Genomic DNA, 18,289 nt, shown 5'->3' on the forward strand with positions numbered 1-18,289 from the left:
AGACATGCATCCCAGACATACAACACATCTGACTACAAATTTTATACAAACTTTGAAAGAAATTTCACATAGAAACAACCAAACAAATAAGCATTGCAGTTGGTTGTAAACCTCACAGAGACGTTAACAAAAAATGGTGTGTGGTGATAGCAAATTGGAAGACCCAAACAAACAAGATTTTGTAGTTTATCTGACAAAAAAACCCAACTCAAGAGCTTTTGTATTCAAAATTATGTCCAACTGAAATTGCATTTTGTTTTAAAAAAAAAAATGTTCAACTGTTTAGAAACATTTAATGTTAACAAACTGCTATAGAAAACCACGTGAAAGTGTAAGGTGATAAAATAAAGCATACTTACATTCATATAAGACTTCAATTCCACTTCAATAACATGAATAATGTTAGAAAAAATCACTGAGTCAACAATTTTATACAATTTTTAGTGTACTAATCGTAATTTTGAATTGATATAAGAATGTCTAAACTAAACTTTCATTAATGCATTTTCTTTCGAGATGTCTTCTATATTCGGAAGAATCAGACATAATTTGAATTAAAATTTTTACATTCAGCAAACTACTAATTTATCAGTGACTGCTGTGGATAGGCTTGAGTAAACTTGGAATTTAAAGCAGGGACGGATCCAGGATTTTGAAAAGATGGGGCGAAGATTTTCTAAAATATTTGGACCTTTTTATGGCTAAAAAATATAAAATAAGTGTAACATGCACTTTTTAAACGGTCCTTGACGTGGGACATGTATATTTTCAGGGGCGGATCCAGCCATTTTAAAAAAGGGTGGGGGGGTTCCTAACCCAGGACAAAGGGGGGTTCCAATTACATGTCACCATTCAAATGCATTGATCGTCAAAAAAAAGGGGGATTCCAACCCCCGGAACCCCCCCACCCCACCCCCCTCTGGATCCGCGCCTGATTTTATATAGTTGCTGTAATGTGTAAGGGTTTGATATTTTTATGCTGTATTCTCTCTATTAATTGTCTATCATTAGATAATAGTATAGATCCAAAGTTATGTACTGATATATCAAGTTGACTTGTCAGTTAAAAATAGACATGGAAAATTCTCGTTTGTTGTATGTTAAGTTAGCAGAACCTCACAGATTTCTTGATGTAAACAAGATATATAAGCCGGGCTGGGCTATTCGATGAAAAATACAATACGACCGACACGAGTTAAAAAAGACAAAATAGCAATTTTATCCAAATTTCCGGTTGACATGTTTCACCCAACAAAATGAAGGGAAGTGAGGGATTCCAAATCAACCAAAAGCTACGAATGTGTCTGAAATGACAACGAATTTATGAATGACGGCCGACAAATGGAGACATAAAGGCCTCATGCAGCAGGCAGGTTGCAGTCTGGTCTTGAAAGAAGTATTCAATAAAAAATAAAAAAAAATCAACATAAGAAAAGAAGACACAGATTTCGCAAATCTATGCTATTGCGAAGACAACATGTTTACAGTTTGTTTTAAAGGTCTTTTAACAGAGAAATATGGGTTAAACAACGAACCTCTGAGATAGTTTTGCTGCTATACATGCGCATACGTTATTTTCGATTCAATCGTACTAGTTTAAACCGATCTCTGCGTTCACATCTAAAGTAAGATCGGTTTACTTTAGATCGATTCAAACTAAACTACCTCTTTTGGTGTTTTAGTTTAGACCGATTGAAGATCGATTCAATGCGTTCACATAAGCTCTTAAACCGATCTAAAGTGAACCGGTCTAGTTTAAATCGATAAAATGTCCTAGTGTGAACGGGGTCTAATGCATATCTTTTCTTCTACTGAATTCATATATGTGCTTATTCAATATTTAAGCTGCTATATTTAACTGTATTATGTACTTAATGTTGTATGTATTTTTGTCCGTTTTCTATTTGTATGAATAGTTTTTGAAGGCCTCATGGAAGATTAACATGTAATTGTTAAATGTGTTACCTTCGTTAAATAAAGAATTTTATTATTATTATTAATATCTCAGGTCGGCGAAACATACATTCTGGTCAATAGATACTTCCAGGTATTTTTGTTTTTAGGCAAAAATCATAATCAGATTTTTTTCTCTCAAATATCTCACACTGCCTTCTCAAATTAAATGGTTCGTACCTTAGACTTTAAATCTATCTAGAGCTTATACTGACTGGGGATCATTATTCAGCGATGTCAATTTCTTACGGCGGACAAACAAGGAACACATGCATAGTAATGATTTTATATTAGAAAAGGAAAACTTGGTCGACTCCAAGAGGGGCCATTTTAGTATATTTGGCCATGAAGGCACATCGGACATATAGCCTCCTTTTTATTTGGTGTTGCAGTTGTTTGTGTTATAAAATTTGCTTAATATTTCATTTTATACATGCTCTCATGCTCTTACATCCTCCCCGAAACAATCTTTTGATTTGTCGACTCTTTTCCTCTTATGCATGGTTTCCACCGCAATTATTGTAAAATGGAATTGACAAGAGAGCGAACACTCTAAATATTAATAAGGGAACATAAGTTGCTAAATTAAACAATCTACATTCTTTCCACTATTATAGTTTCATAACACAGCAAAAATAGCTCGGTGAGTCCATGACCACATGTGCGACGATATTGGCATTATCCAGAACAGATAGTGACGTTGTCGTCTTTTTGATTGTGTCGTACTGTAACCTTGACGTTGACTCTATGGTGTATGAGAGGAAATCTCTGTCGAACGTTTTCAGCATGTAAGTAATGTCTATATAACACTAATAATAATGACAAATTCTTTATTTAAAGAGGGTAATGCCTTTCTTTGTTCTACTTTTGATAAACACTTACGTTTTAAAGGTATACAGATTCGATTTTATATTAAAAAGCAATTCAAACAAAGATATCGGATCTTTTTCCTATTAACTACGATAATTTGGGGGATTTTCTTGGACAATATAAAAAAAAATGATTTGAAGAGATGGTAAATAAACAAGTTTGGAACAAAGATACAAGTTTGGCTAAAGTAGGAAATATAAAAATTGCCTCTTCACAGCCATTCTTTTTTATTTTCCATTGTTGGGTTGCTGTCTCAATGACTCATAATTATGTTTCCTTTGTTGATATGTAACACAATTTAGTGTTATATTTTTAAAATTAATCAACTTGGGCCTTTTTAAAATGTTTTAACAACATGTCATAGGAGTTGCATATCTTAAAGAGTCAGTGTAGCATCTGAATTTTTGACGATATTTTTAGAAGATTGATTCGAAGAAACTACTTTCATATAACCAGAAATGTAAACGTATATGAAATTAAGGATTTGTATAGTAAGCAAGTACTTGTACAGTAATCCTTGTTGAAGTTATCGCAAATATACTGCTTTTAATATGTGCAGAATAAATTTGTAGTATGTAGTTTCATTGTATCTCTGACGCATGATTTTGATTGCTGGTATAATAGTTGAAAATATCATTGTCATTTCGTTCTCACCCTAAATAGGTTTGAAATATTTGCCACTGGACGTCAAGCTAACAATAGTTAACCACATTCTTAAAAGCAGAGATAGTTGAGAACTGATATGCATATTTAAATTTTAATGAGTAAACCCAAAACCCTTATTAATTACCCACTTTAGATTTAGATTTTAGCTTGTCATTGTCGAGCCTGCAATTTCGAAAAAGCTTAATATTTCAGAAGGTAGAAGACCTTGATTCTTTCTTTTTTGTATACTGATGCCTTATGTTACAGAAAATTCCGTCTGTCATATGTCCATTGTCCTTGACCTCATATTCATGATGTTCCATGATTACTTGAAAAAAAAGTTAAGATTTTGAGTATTTTGACTTCAACCACATTTCATGGATCAATGAACAAGGTTACGTTTTCGTGGTTAATTCCATTTCTCGGATACTATAATCAATAGGTCTACTATATCATTTGGTGTATGGAATGATTGTGAGGTGTACATGTCCAACTGACTTCGACCTCATTTTCATGGCTCAATGATTATAGAAAGAGTTTTTGTGTTTTGATCTGTTTTTCTAACATTGTTCGCAAAAGGTCAACTATATCTAGTGTATGAAAATATTTTATGACTTACATGTCAGTTTGGCATGTTTTATTTGACCTCGACTTCATTTTCATGGTTCATTACTCATGTTAAGTTTTTGGTTATGTTTTTTCTTGTAAGTAATAGGTCAACTATATTAAGTGTATGGAATGATTGTAAGGTTTATATGTTTGTCTAAATATTATCCAGAGGCGGATTTAGGGGGGAGCCCAGGCCCCCCCTTTTTGGGAAAAAAATTGGTTGCTTATATAGGGAATCTTTGAAGCGTGCCCCCTCTTAGGTCAGTCAGTGGGCCCCCACTTATGAAAATTTCTGGATCCGCAACTGTTATCATCTGACCACAGCCTAATTTTCATGGTTCATTGGTCAACCTCAAGTTTTCCTGATACTATACACAATAGGTCAACTATATTTCAAGCATGTGATGATTCTAAGGTGTGCAGGTCTGTCTGGTAGGGTACATCTGACCTTGACCTCATTTTCATTGTTCATTGATCAATGTTAAGTTTTTGTGGTTGAGTTTGTTTCTTAATATACAATGTGCAAAAGGTCAGCAGTGTTTAAAGCACATTTTTGTATGGAATGATTGCAAGGTGTACATGCATTTCCAGTTGGTTTATCTTATCTTGACCTCATTTTCTTGAATAATGTTAAGTTTGCTATATATACTGTTACAGCACTGTCCTAGGTTCTGGAAAGGAAATGGGTGCTAGCAAAAATGTTCAACTCTGCCACATTCAGTATGCGCCTATCCCAAGTCAGGAGCCTGTAAATCAGTGGTTGTCGTTTATTGCTGTATATTACATTTAGTTTTTTTTCTTTTGTTTTGCACATACATGTAACTCAGGCCCTTAGTTTTCTGGTTTGAATTATTTCACATTTGTCATTTTGGTGCCTTTTATAGCTTACAATGTGGTGAACGATAGATGTGAACTGTTACATCTTGGTTTCTTGTGAAGAGTTGCCTGATTGGCAATCATACGACATTAGATTTTATATTATTCTTTACTGCCACACACTGCCAAGAGAACACTTCCAACAACCAAGTAAAATATGATATGAATTCAAACCCAGTACATTAAATTTGATGGGCTACGAATTCAGTTTACATGCATCAGATTCAGCTATGATCTTGATTATCATATAACTTACTAGGTATCAATTTATTTCTTATAATTACATGGACAATTGCTTATATTACAGCAGGTACTATTAAATTATTGCCTTGCAAAAAATAAGAATGACGGATATCATCGATATAGTGATTGTATATACTGGTGCATATACATGTACATGTATTTCTTTTTTTCATCCAGAAATTGTGGAAAAACAAATAAATACCCAAATGAACACTTTATCCTTTATTACAATGTATACAAGTTACTACAGATCTTGTATTCACATAACTTGTGGTTCAACAAAACAGATATGTCCTTTTTTTTGGACAAGCCTCAAAAACAGATGTGTACATTCACATTTTAAGGTTTCTGTTTTTATTAATTCAAAGCTGCCTTCACTGTAGTTCAACAGACATTAAAGTTTTTTTTCTGTGTTTTAATTACTGCTGACCATAGTTCTATATAATTATTCCAACAGAATCAAATAGCCAGTGCATCACTTTGTATTTCATGACTGAGTTGGGTTTGTAGATCACTGAGTTTTTTCTTCAGCACGGATAACGTTGAAAACATAATATTCTCAGGTCTCAGTGAACCACAGGATTCAACATTGTAGAAAAATTTGTTTGCTTTCCCAAGAGGATTTGGTTCTGCTTGTACTGAAACAGAAAAAACAAAATTATTGAGATTTAAATTTAGATGTACTAAATTACAATGGAGAGAGAAAAACATATTGGGTTTAATGCCCCTTTTTATACATACTAGAAGACAGTCATTGGAAGGTGAATATAATTATATGTTTATTTTCGTATTACATTTCTTAATAACACTATTTGTCAGTAATTAACGCCACAAGAAACTCCTTCCATATTTGTTTTAAAATAATTTTTTTAAGTGTTATACAAATTTTATTTTGATAACTTTCACTGTGATGTGATGTGACTTTTTGATTTGTTTTTGGTCAAATTTTAAGTCATTTTAGTATATACATGTACACTCTAGTATATTATTTTTTAGATCTGTTGTTTTAATATGAAAAGTTCTTTCTAGAACATTATTGTAACTCCAGACGAGTCAGTCTTAGCTCGTTCCCCCGTGTGTTGGGCAGAAAACAGCAAATACAAATAATAATGTCTTTGATTAGACCTCCTAACAGATTAAAATACTAGACTTTTGTCATCTACAAGTATTTCACACTGAGAAAACTGTACAAAACTACATATTAAGGTGGTACCCAACACTTTAACTAAAATTAATTTGGCTCGTTTAATTTTCTTCAAATTTTGAAAAAGTATTTACTTTGACCCTTTAACAAAAATATAAAAAAAATCAAAATATTTGAACCAACCGTTTTAACAGAAAAATTACACTGGTTATATAGCAGTTTGACAAAAACTTATTTTGATCTTTGAAAAGCTTGATTTTCCCTCAACAACACAACGTCATTAAAACGTTTAGCTGATTTTACAGAGTTCTCTCCCTGTAGTGTTAGGTACCACCTTAATGAAGTTTGATATTATACATACTTTCGTCTTCTTCAAGTTCTGTGTACTCACTCTTTGGCCTGTAATAATCATAGTGATTCAATTAATGTCAATTATAAAAGTATTTAATGTGATTATGCTATGAACTTTTACTTGAACAGGTCATAGCCTTTTTCTTAAAACTAGATACTAAACTGAGAATTCAGAAATTATTGAGGGCATTTATTATTGCTATTTTTCGAAAATGGAAAAAAATATGAGATCAATTATTGTGATTTTAGAAAAATCTACATACAGATCTATCGTAAGGTATAGAAATGTGAGTTCTTTTTATTACAATACTCACTTGAGTTGCATTATTTGCATTAATCAAAACCTCGCAATCATTTCGGAATTTACTGTATATAAATGGTTTAATGTGACTGTGCTGAACTTTTATTTAAACAGGTAATAGCCTTTTTTTTTAAATGGATACTATACCTAAAGACTGGCAGTGTGTAATAATTTTCAGTACTGTAAATTCAGAAATTATTGCGTCCTTTTATTATTGCCATTTTGTCATTTTAATCTTTATGATTGTGCCAAAAATCCTGTTTAATTCATATAAAATATTTCAAAAAGCAGGTTTAAATTATTGCGTTTACAACTCTGTCGCATTTTTCGCAATAATAAAAACCTCGCAAAAATTTCTGAATTTACAGTACATGAAATTTTTTGTGGAAATACACCAACCAGATTAGATATCTATATGTTTAAAGTAAAATTACTTTGATGTTAGAATACTTAACATTTTTGTATGAAAAGTTTTGGTCCTATAGAATTAAACGAGGTTCATGATGGACCATTTTAGGTCAATTTTTTACAAAATCATATATAGATATAGTAAGATGTGGTGTGAGTGCCAATGAGACAACTCTCCATACAAATAACAATTTAAAAAGTAAACCATTATAGGTTAAAGTACGGCCTTCAACACGGAGCCTTGGCTCACACCGAACAACAAGCTATAAAGGGCCCCAAAATTACTAGTGTAAAACCATTCAAACGGGAAAACCAACGGTCTAATCTATATAAACAAAACGAGAAACGAGAAACACGTATATATAACATAAACAAACGACAACTACTGTACATCAGATTCCTGACTTAGGACAGGTGCAAACATTTGCAGCGGGATTAAACGTTTTAATATGACTATTACAGAAATAAGAATTGACAGTCTTCTTACATGAGATTTATATTGGTATACTATTATTTGGATATACCTACCATTCTTCTGGTTTTGGATAGATTGTATGTCTCAGTGCATTATCTGGATCATACTCGAAGGCTACACCACAGGTTGGATTCCACTTAGCATGCTCCTTGGCAAATCCTTTCCTGGCAAAGGCTCTAACTTTCAATTCCTGTCCTTTTCTTAATTTGACTATTAAGATATCTATAAAAAAAATAAACAATTCCTATTGATGAGAAATTGCTCAGGTGTACTTATGTATGGCCAAGGTGAAGTCTATTAAAGAAATCGCTTGATTGTGTATTGTTTATATTGACAAAGTAGGTTTTATCTGGATAGTCCTGCAACGTTATTGTTGTGTTATCTTGGCTGTTGAAGCACATTTATTTATGACATTTTGAACAATATGCATGAATTATCATTGATTGCAGTAACTTTGTCCTTCTGACCTCTCTTTAAGTAAAATTAATGATATTGTGCTCTTTGAATACTGTAGTAGAAAATCTGTGACATATTCATTAGGATAGGCGTCAATATTTTCTTTTTGTGTTCTGATGTTTGTGTTCTGATGTTTGTGTTCTTATGTTTGTGTTCTGATGTTTGTGTTCTGATGTTTGTGTTCTTATGTTTGTGTTCTTAGGTTTGTGTTCTGATGTTTGTGTTCTGATGTTCATAGTCAATTTTAACTTACCATCTGTTTCTTCATATTCACTTGCTTCTTCTTTTCTTTTAGATGTTACCTAAGGATATAATAACATAGCATGAGCTTTTAGATGTTACCTAAGGATATAACAATAATATAGCATGAGCTTTTAGATGTTACCCAAGGATATAACAATAATATAGCATGAGCTTTTAGATGTTACCTAAGGATATAACAATAATATAGCATGAGCTTTTAGATGTTACCTAAGGATATAACAATAACAGCATGAGCTTTTAGATGTTACCTAAGGATATAACAATAATATAGCATGAGCTTTTAGATGTTACCTAAGGATATAACAATAATATAGCATGAGCTTTTAGATGTTACCCAAGGATATAACAATAATATAGCATGAGCTTTTAGATGTTACCCAAGGATATAACAATAATATAGCATGAGCTTTTAGATGTTACCTAAGGATATAACAATAATATAGCATGAGCTTTTAGATGTTACCCAAGGATATAACAATAATATAGCATGAGCTTTTAGATGTTACCTAAGATATAACAATAACAGCATGAGCTTTTAGATGTTACCTAAGGATATAACACTAATATAGCATGAGCTTTTAGATGTTACCTAAGGATATAACAATAATATAGCATGAGCTTTTAGATGTTACCTAAGATATAACAATAACAGCATGAGCTTTTAGATGTTACCTAAGGATATAACAATAATATAGCATGAGCTTTTAGATGTTACCCAAGGATATAACAATAATATAGCATGAGCTTAAAATGCTTTCATTACTTAGATGAAATGCTGTAAACGGTTTATGAAATACTATCACACTATCTTGAAATTATTATATATCTATACAATACAGTTGTGGTGTCAGCAAACTATAGGGTGACTTAACATATGATTTTATACTTGGCCTTGAGAGCATGAATAGCCAAAATTTATCAAAAAATATATTGGAGTCTTATGCATGCTCAAAGTTGTGGACTTTAGTTATGTTTTTGTATAAATCAGTTCATATACTCATGGAACTTCTACCTAGATTACTCTAAGTTAAATTTGAAAAGGTTGATGAACCCTGTATTTCTAATATCCATTTACAGTTTTGTATTTCTACTTTCTGTTTACAACTTCACATTTCTACTTTCTATTTACAGAAAATGGAAACCCTATGAATTGACCCATCATGTCTGAACAATTTAACCCTTTAACAAAGACAGTCAGTAGAACTGTTCCAGTGACTAATCCACCTAGTTTACAAAGTATCTGTAGGAATACCATTCTACATGCTATTACACTCAAAAGGATCAAACAGGTAAATATTACACCATCATGAGCATTCAGAGGTTTTGGTGATGAAAAAAACCCACAAAAATTCCTTTTTAAAGTTTTACAATAGCATGTTTTTTTTGGCCTCATATGATGTAAACTTCTGAATTAGGTAGTAGTCACAAAGCTAATAGGTAAGTCACAATCTCTAGAACATATTCTACATTAGAATTCAGTACTAAAACAATTGGGAACTAACAAACTGTAAATTTGTTCATAAGAATTTCATCCTTTAACAGAATAAAATTTTATTCAATCCTTTTCATTCCCAAAAAAGAGTTGATTTCATGATCCACCCATCAAATTAACACAGTTATCTTCATTAATCAATACAACAAAGAACTTCTTTTCTGTTGTGTTACACAGGCACTATTTTTTTTCATTTTTTTTTCACATGTACGTAACATCATTAACTTGTACATGACAAATTAAGAGTAATGTATATTAAACAGAGTTCTCGAAATCTTTATTTGCCTAGTGGTCCTTGAAGAAAATATGCAGGTCCTCACTATCATTTCTATTGAAAATTGTAAAAACCAAAATTGTGTTGGTTCTTCTCAAAAATGTGGTGGTCAAATCCCTAGGACAACCACTTATTGAGAACTCTGTATATATTCAGATACAATTTTTACTAGTTTTTTGACTCCATAAGAAATGCAATTTGTACAGATAATAATGTAATTTTCTGTTTTATCATTTTTAGGCTGACGAGTCACTTCCCTTGCCTAAACCTCTGATGAGAACAGTCAGTGTTCTCAACTTGAAGGATTTTGTCATCGATGCAGAAAAATTAGAACCTACTAATCACCTGAGAGAAAGCTACCCAGCTACATGTATCTTTGATGGGATCCCATGTATCATCAAAGTCAAATCTAAAGGTATTCCATACAAATTTACCGTACATTTTCCATTTAAAAATATTTAATACTGAATGTTGTCATTTTTTTGAGGTGTTGGAAATTCATTTATGTTCTTAAAGCATAAATCAAGCCGTTAACGTTGTTTTTCACTTTTGAATTGTTAATTTGTCATTCTGAGGCATTTAATATCTCACTATATCAAGGGGTTTGTTCATTGTTGAAGGCCAAACAATATCCTTTAGTTAACATCCAGTTGATATATATTTGTCTCCTTGCCAATCATACCACATCTCTTTATTTTCATATTAATAAATGTTTTGCCTTTGTCCTACAGATAGTAAGCCAGAATTAGATAACCCAAGCTTCATGGCATCGTTTGAAGACAAGAACTCTGTCTGTTGTGTTTATGAAGTAACAGATACTCTTAAAGATAGAATTGTACAATGCAAACTCCAAAACACCAGATTCCAAGAGGTTTTTATATGGCGTTTAGCAAAGACACTTTTGGAGTTCGCACTAAATGAAAAGATAACTCTGTCTACAAAAGTAAACAGTACCATGATACATTTTTACGGTCCAAAAGGAACGATATTTCTTGAAGCCACTGATAATCCAATGACCGAGATGATGGGAGCTGATTCAGCCATCTACGAGGCTCCGGAGGTTTTAAGACAGGAAGAACCAACTAACCAAGCGTTTTCATGGACTGTTGGGTGTATCATTTATGAAATGTTGGCATTGGAACCTGCCTTCTTTGACAGAACTGGTACTAATCCATTTCAAGTATTTATGGACATGATGCAAGGCATACTACCCCCTGAACCTACAGAGGGTAGTCCAGAAATAATAGAAATAATGTGGCACTGTTTTAAAACAGATCCTGCTAAAAGAATTCCTCCAGAAGATTTGCTTAGATTTGCAATAGCCCATTCAGAATAAAGCTTCTTTTATATAACATATCAAATGTTTAGCTCGAAAACAGCTTGGTTATTTTGTTAAGAATCTCTATTTGATTGCTTTTTACCCTATTAATGATTCATTTATTATACCTCTCTTTTTATAAAAATAAATGTCAAATTTTATCAATCTCTTTTAAATGTAAAAATGCACTGACTGATTTTAATCCCTATCAATGTTTTATACAGATTGTATGTTTTATCAATAAAGTATTATTATACATGTAATCAGTAATAAATTCAATTAATCCGTTACACAGCTTTTAACAAACTTGATACATCATGGCTGTCATTTTTTTAAAGGTGGAGGAAGCTAGATTACTTAGAAAGAACCACTGACCTTCCACAGTTAAACTGGAAATCCAAGTCAATTAAGATCAAAGTCAAACCCATCTTGCCATATTGACAGGCCAGGGTTCACTGTAGAGAACTTGACCACAACTAGATATGTTTTTGGCCCCACTATTTCAGATTCATTTAATTGCCTACTTTCTCATATTGTGCCTTTGATGAAAGTATAATGGAATAAAAATAATGAATTTGTAAAATTTCTTTAATTTTATCTAATCTCAACTCCAATATCAAATACAAGGAATACATGTATTCCAAAAATTGAAATTTGGTATAGTCAAAACAACTTTACACAACCATTCTGTGATAGCAGATGAGAAAAATTTCACTTAGAATTTGTTATGTTATCAAGGAAGAAGTGATCAAATTTACATACACTATCAATGAAAATATATCCAGTACACATCCACCTCTCAACAATCAACATACCTCACCAAAACATCATTACAGTATTCCACCTTTAAAAAAGTGCATCACATTTAAGGTTTAAGAAGGTTCCAACTTGTCATTTTACCAAAAGCAATGTGATTTGATTTGAATTGATTTTTGGTGTTTTATCGCCCCTTTTTAGCACCACATTTAGGCAAATTCGTGGCAGCCAGTATTTTTTGGTGGAGGAATTTGAGTGCCCTAAGAATACCATGACCTTCGATAAGAAAAACTGACAATCCTAGTCTATTAAGATTGGACATGAGTGCACCTGCAGGAGCGTGGTTTGAACGCACAACCTCAGTGTTGACTGGCTAGTGATTCAATAGTAACCACTTATACCTCTCGGCCACCCAGGCCCCAAACAGCAATGCGAGAGGTAGACAGATACTGTAAATGACAAAAGTACCGTGGATTACTTACAGGAACACATTTAGGATTACTGGAGATGAGATGTGCACTAGTTACGTGGGTGGTCTGGTCATCGTTACATTTCATATCCAATGTGAACTCTACTGAACACTCCGGACAAAACTCTTCACAAGTACAATCCTGAAAACAAATGTGCAAATAATTATTTATATACTGGAAATTCCACAAATTTACACATGCATTTATATTCTTCTAAAAAGTAAAAAGAAATCAAAGTTGCTACATTTATTTTATAAAATACTACAAACAAATAGTGCTATTTAAATTTAAAATTCTTATTAAAACCTATCTTGTCACAATAATAAAGACTTTTTTTATTACCAGCTATCAAGTAAACCTTAAAACTGTACAATTTGTTTTGACCAACCCCATTATATAAAACACATAACTTCTTTAAATCAAAGTGATGGATATCACTCATGGAAAGATTGGAGTAGTTTGAATAATTTCATATCAAGGTATGGTGGGGACAAAAAAGAACATTAATAATATTGAAGCACTAATGCTGAAAATTACATTAACAGCCGGTCTTTAGAAGGAAAAGTGCTTTTCCAGTATGAATATAAAATGAGCTCAAATTAAATAACATGGGTCTAAAAAAATTGCAAATCTAAAATTTTCCTAGTTAATTTCACCAACAATGTTGATTAGTAATGAGGTCAATTTAATTCGCAGTTAAGGAGGTGGGCAAAGTAATTAAAGGTCCACCTTGTCTCTGATTGTTTGGTGATAATGACAGTTGTCAATCATACTAGTATTGTATCAATACTCAATTAATTATGCAAACTAATTAAAAAGCCTGCACATGAACACACCCTAATGACATACATTCTTAAATGAACCGCTCCAAAAATATACCCATTTTTTCACAATTATATGTGTATTCTGTGCACATACATGAGAACTATATGAGCTATATTTCAGTGCAGTGAATACATTTAGTAGCTAACCAGTCGTGTTGTTAAGGAGGCCAGTGCCTTAAGAAAGATTTAGAACAAGTTCCAATCTTTCCAAAAACCCATCAACTTCCTCAGAAAATAAAACCATATTCACTTTCCCCTCTGAGTTTTCGGTACCAAAAATGAACAACATATAAAATATCACATATATATATAATCTTTAAGTAGCTATCATAGCAACTCAAAGATTATATGCATGTGATTGTATGGGTTGTTAACAAATAGAATGATATGTTTTCATTAAAAGTCGAGAAATACAGTAATTATACACACAAGATGATTTGTTCAAATTCCACCACAGCTGGTGAATAGTGAATCCCATTAAAACAGGATAATTGGTGATAATTAAAAGAGTTAGAACAATCAGATAATATCTAATGAATAAACAAACAGTATACACATTTCACATTGTTGAAGGCTATACCATGGCCTACAGTTGCCAACATCCATTTTATTAAAGCTCTAAAGGTAACTCTTTGGCAATCATACCACATCTCCTTATTTCATACAATCATAACCATTCGATCATTGTGAAAATTCACAAGAGTTATAACAAAGTGAACATAAATTTCGGCTGTTCGGAGTGAGTTGAAGGCCGTACATTGACCTATAATGGTTTACTTTTATAAATTTTTATTTGGATGGAGAGTTGTCTCATTGGCACTCACACCACATCTTCCTATATCTATATAAAGTGAACACATTGTGAGTACTCTTAGATGATATATAAAGTACATATTCAACTTTTAATACTTTACTCTACTTTGATAAGTAATCACATATGCATGCTTGAAATTATTTAAAACAGATTTTTTATTCAAACTGCTGTTGCCTTCAAACATGAAGTAGTCTATTTTTTATCATTTTTATCTGCTGACGATTGCAACACTTGTTTTAAAATAATAACACCATCTGTATAAGACCTTTAGCCAATTGTGTGTGCCCTTTTTAAAAATGGTTGATTAAAAAAGCTCAGTATCTCATACTTTATAAAGTCTGAAATGTTATAGAGTACACCCACAAAATCCTTTTCTGTTGATTATAATCTTACTCTGGAATACTGCATCCTGTCCACTATTTCATCACTGGTCAGTGGTATTAAACCTATTCTGTGGGCCAGAAACTCATCAAATAACACTGTAGAATTGGATTCCATCTGTACCCAATCTATTGCTGAAATTCATAACATAAACATCACAAACATAGGGAGATTTAAATAAAAGGACTAATATTGTAAAAACATTATGTTTTACATATTTACCTTATCAAAATGCTTATTGAGAATGTAGACTTGTGTAATAAATTGTCCGTTCAATTACTTAAGACAAACTGTGTGACAGGGTTATACATATTTCAACCCTCTCTCTGACTTGCAACAGACTGAAAAATGACATTCAAAAAAATTGTTACTGTTACCTGTTTTTTTCCATATCATTAAGGAAAGTTCACTAAGGAGTTAGGCTGTTTTCTTTGTAGTTTTAGTGAAAAATAAAACTTCAATCTACGTGCATGTTTTTTCAATATAAAATACCATACTTATAAATGTTATATAATTTCCTATCATATTTACCCATGGTTGGAACTTCAGCTATGCATACTCTTCTAACAGCATTTGCAACACTGTAAAACAAATAAAATGAAATATAATCAGTATTAAATGTATAGCTATAGAAGTTCATTCCTTCAATCTTCAAGGCGGAGGTACAAAATGTATAGAAACTATAAACATAATTTTTCATCATGAAAAAAACAAAATATTTTCGTCCTCGTCACAATCAGTAAAGAATTATGTTTTTAAAAGTAATATTGAACTATTATTTTTTTCAGAAATTTCAACCAATGTAAATTTCAAATGTCTGTTACTGTGTATTTTTTTCCAAATACCATTTGTTTTTAATACTCATACATACATTTTTACATGTATATCTAATTAATCAAAATACTTCAATGTTAGAATGAAGTTACCTGATAACATTGAACAAATCCTTTGATCACATTAAAATTAACAATATATAAGAATACCAAAATACCATGACCTACATGATGACAATTTCTCTTTTTTTTGTAAAGCAAAACACTATACACCATTAATATCACTGTATACTTGTCCATCATTGATTGACAGAAGATTTGAATCTATTCATATACATTTGTACCTAAGCTTTTTAAAGTTCTAGTTTATCAATAGTTGATACCATTAGAGGGATAGGGGGAATTAAAAATAAATTAAAGGTCTAAGAAAACTAGACAAAACCATGTAAAAGATAAACAAAAGTCCAATTAAAAATCCAGAGAAAACAACATCTAAACATTACAAATACCATAATACCAGCTCAATCTAAAATACGATTGAACACCTACATGTATATAGTGCCCTACACTGCAACTGTGATGGTTACAAACCAATCCAGTCATGCTAGTGCTATTCCATAAAATAGTATAGCAATTTACTCTAAAAAAAACTTATTATTACAAGAAACACTTATGAACCACATCAACAAAAGGACAACTACTGAACAACAGTTCCTGACTTGATTAAGACATGTGCAAACAAATGCAACCGTTGAACCCTTACCTGAACCAGAAGAATAACATTACAATTTAAAACATAAAAAAACACATTTTATTAAATTAATGTTATGTACTAAAACAGATGTACTGAAACATAATGTCTATAATGATAACGTATACCACCATTTAGTATCAGACAATCCCTCAAGTGAATGGATAAACAAATTATTGAGTTATTATAAGATTTAAACCTCTATCCCATAAAGAATACAGATATCAAACTGAAAGTCTATATGTATTTTAAATATGCACTATTTAAATAATTCTCTGGCACTAATAGGTGTAAATAGAGCTTGATCTAGTCCAAATAATTACAATGTATGAGTCTTGAAAGGCCATTATAATTTTTTTCTTTCATGCCTTAACTTGATCATGATTTTTACATTTCGGTATATATTCTTTGTTTTTTAAGATTTTTAACATAAAGTTGGCTCCAAGTTTTCAAGAACTGGCGACAAAGTATAGAAGCTATCAATTTGTCTGGCTCCAATTTTTTGTGAGCCAGAGCAGCCCCTGCTTTGTAGAGAAGAAGTTCAGTTATGTCTTCTTCTTCTTCCGAATACGTGAGTAGACACCTAGGTAGGAGTGTAAAACTTCCCGGAACTTGTGTGCTATGTACATATGGACTTAATTTAAAAATAATATGACAAAGAAAAATCGTTAACAATAACATATATACATTATGTACAGTGGCTTTGTAGTTCAATAAGTTGTTGTGGATCCTTCAAATGTTAGAGTGGATATGCCACTTTTGAAGGATTCCAGGGTGTCAGACATACCTATTGCTTCAGGTAGTGAGTTCCAGTCCGAAATAGTGCGAGGATAAAATGAGAATTTATAGAAATCTTTATTTGTTGATATTTGCCTAAATTTATGTTTCCCCCTAGTACGTCTATCAGATATTGTAAAATTGTCCTTAGGAACTTCAACTAACCCCCCAATTTATTTTAAATAGCATAGTTAATCTAGCTTTTTTCCTTTTTATTTCTAAATTTTCGGAATTCCCATTCCAATGATTTAATTAAATTTGAAACTGCTCCAGGTGATCTGTCTTTATAATCATTGAAGACAAACCTGGCTGCCTTACGCTGTACCTGCTCAACCTGAGTGATGTGTTGTTTTAGTACGGATCCCAGACAAGGGAAGAGTATTCGACGACTGGGCGTACAAGTGATGTGTACATAGGGTTTTTAACCTTATGTGTTCAGTTTTTCAAGTTCCTACGAAGAAAATCTTACGTTTTATTTGCCTTACAGGTAATATTGTTTATATGTGTTCCCCAATCAAGATCATGGCTTATAGTTACGCCTAAATATTTACTGTTTTTACTGCTTCTAAAACATGATTGTGCAATATATATATAATCAAATAAGGTCTTATGATTATTTGATCATTTTTTCTTTGGCAATGTCATTAAACCATTTACAAATCGGTGTTGCAGCAGTAATAAGAATTCGAAGTATCTAGTTTAAAGAGAAAAAAAACAGTTATGTTTATTTCATAATTTTTAAAATCACTTTATATTTTCACCACATGCAGCACCTGTATCAGAATCTTAATGTTAGAGGCATAGCAGATATGTTAACTTAGTGTTTATGTAACCTCAAATCAGTATCTTCAAGTGTAAATTTAAGATTCTCGTCTGTTAGTTCTGTTAATGTTACAGTAGGTTGATTAGCGTAAGGCATTTTTTCTCGATTGTGTCTTTCAAAAAATCCTCACATCATAAACCGGAAATAAAACCGTCCTGTCCCATTGAAATTTTTAGGGGTGGGCAGGTTACAAAAAAATCTTTGAAATCAGTTTTATGCCGAGATCTTCACAAATACTTCT

General features: G+C 32.0%; 2 protein-coding genes across 2 annotated transcripts; one reads left to right on the forward strand and one right to left on the reverse strand.

Annotated features, from left to right (window-relative positions):
* Positions 1 to 2,641: 2,641 nt before the first annotated feature.
* Positions 2,642 to 11,942, forward strand: LOC139524795 (serine/threonine-protein kinase Nek7-like). Its single transcript, XM_071319877.1, has 4 exons — positions 2,642 to 2,741; positions 9,727 to 9,884; positions 10,602 to 10,776; positions 11,093 to 11,942. The coding sequence occupies exons 2-4, from the start codon at positions 9,756 to 9,758 to the stop codon at positions 11,695 to 11,697; spliced, it is 909 nt and encodes a 302-aa protein (XP_071175978.1). The 5' UTR covers positions 2,642 to 2,741; positions 9,727 to 9,755; the 3' UTR covers positions 11,698 to 11,942.
* Positions 5,404 to 18,211, reverse strand: LOC139524797 (DNA-directed RNA polymerase II subunit RPB3-like). The gene is made up of 8 exons (XM_071319878.1): positions 18,059 to 18,211; positions 15,456 to 15,505; positions 14,937 to 15,058; positions 12,918 to 13,046; positions 8,585 to 8,633; positions 7,929 to 8,097; positions 6,702 to 6,739; positions 5,404 to 5,834 (listed from the first exon to the last, which is right to left on the reverse strand). The coding sequence occupies exons 1-8, from the start codon at positions 18,142 to 18,144 to the stop codon at positions 5,656 to 5,658; spliced, it is 822 nt and encodes a 273-aa protein (XP_071175979.1). The 5' UTR covers positions 18,145 to 18,211; the 3' UTR covers positions 5,404 to 5,655.
* Between the last annotated feature and the right edge of the window lie 78 nt (positions 18,212 to 18,289).

Source organism: Mytilus edulis, chromosome 5 (assembly GCF_963676685.1).
Source record: "Mytilus edulis chromosome 5, xbMytEdul2.2, whole genome shotgun sequence".
Lineage (NCBI taxonomy): Eukaryota > Metazoa > Mollusca > Bivalvia > Mytilida > Mytilidae > Mytilus > Mytilus edulis.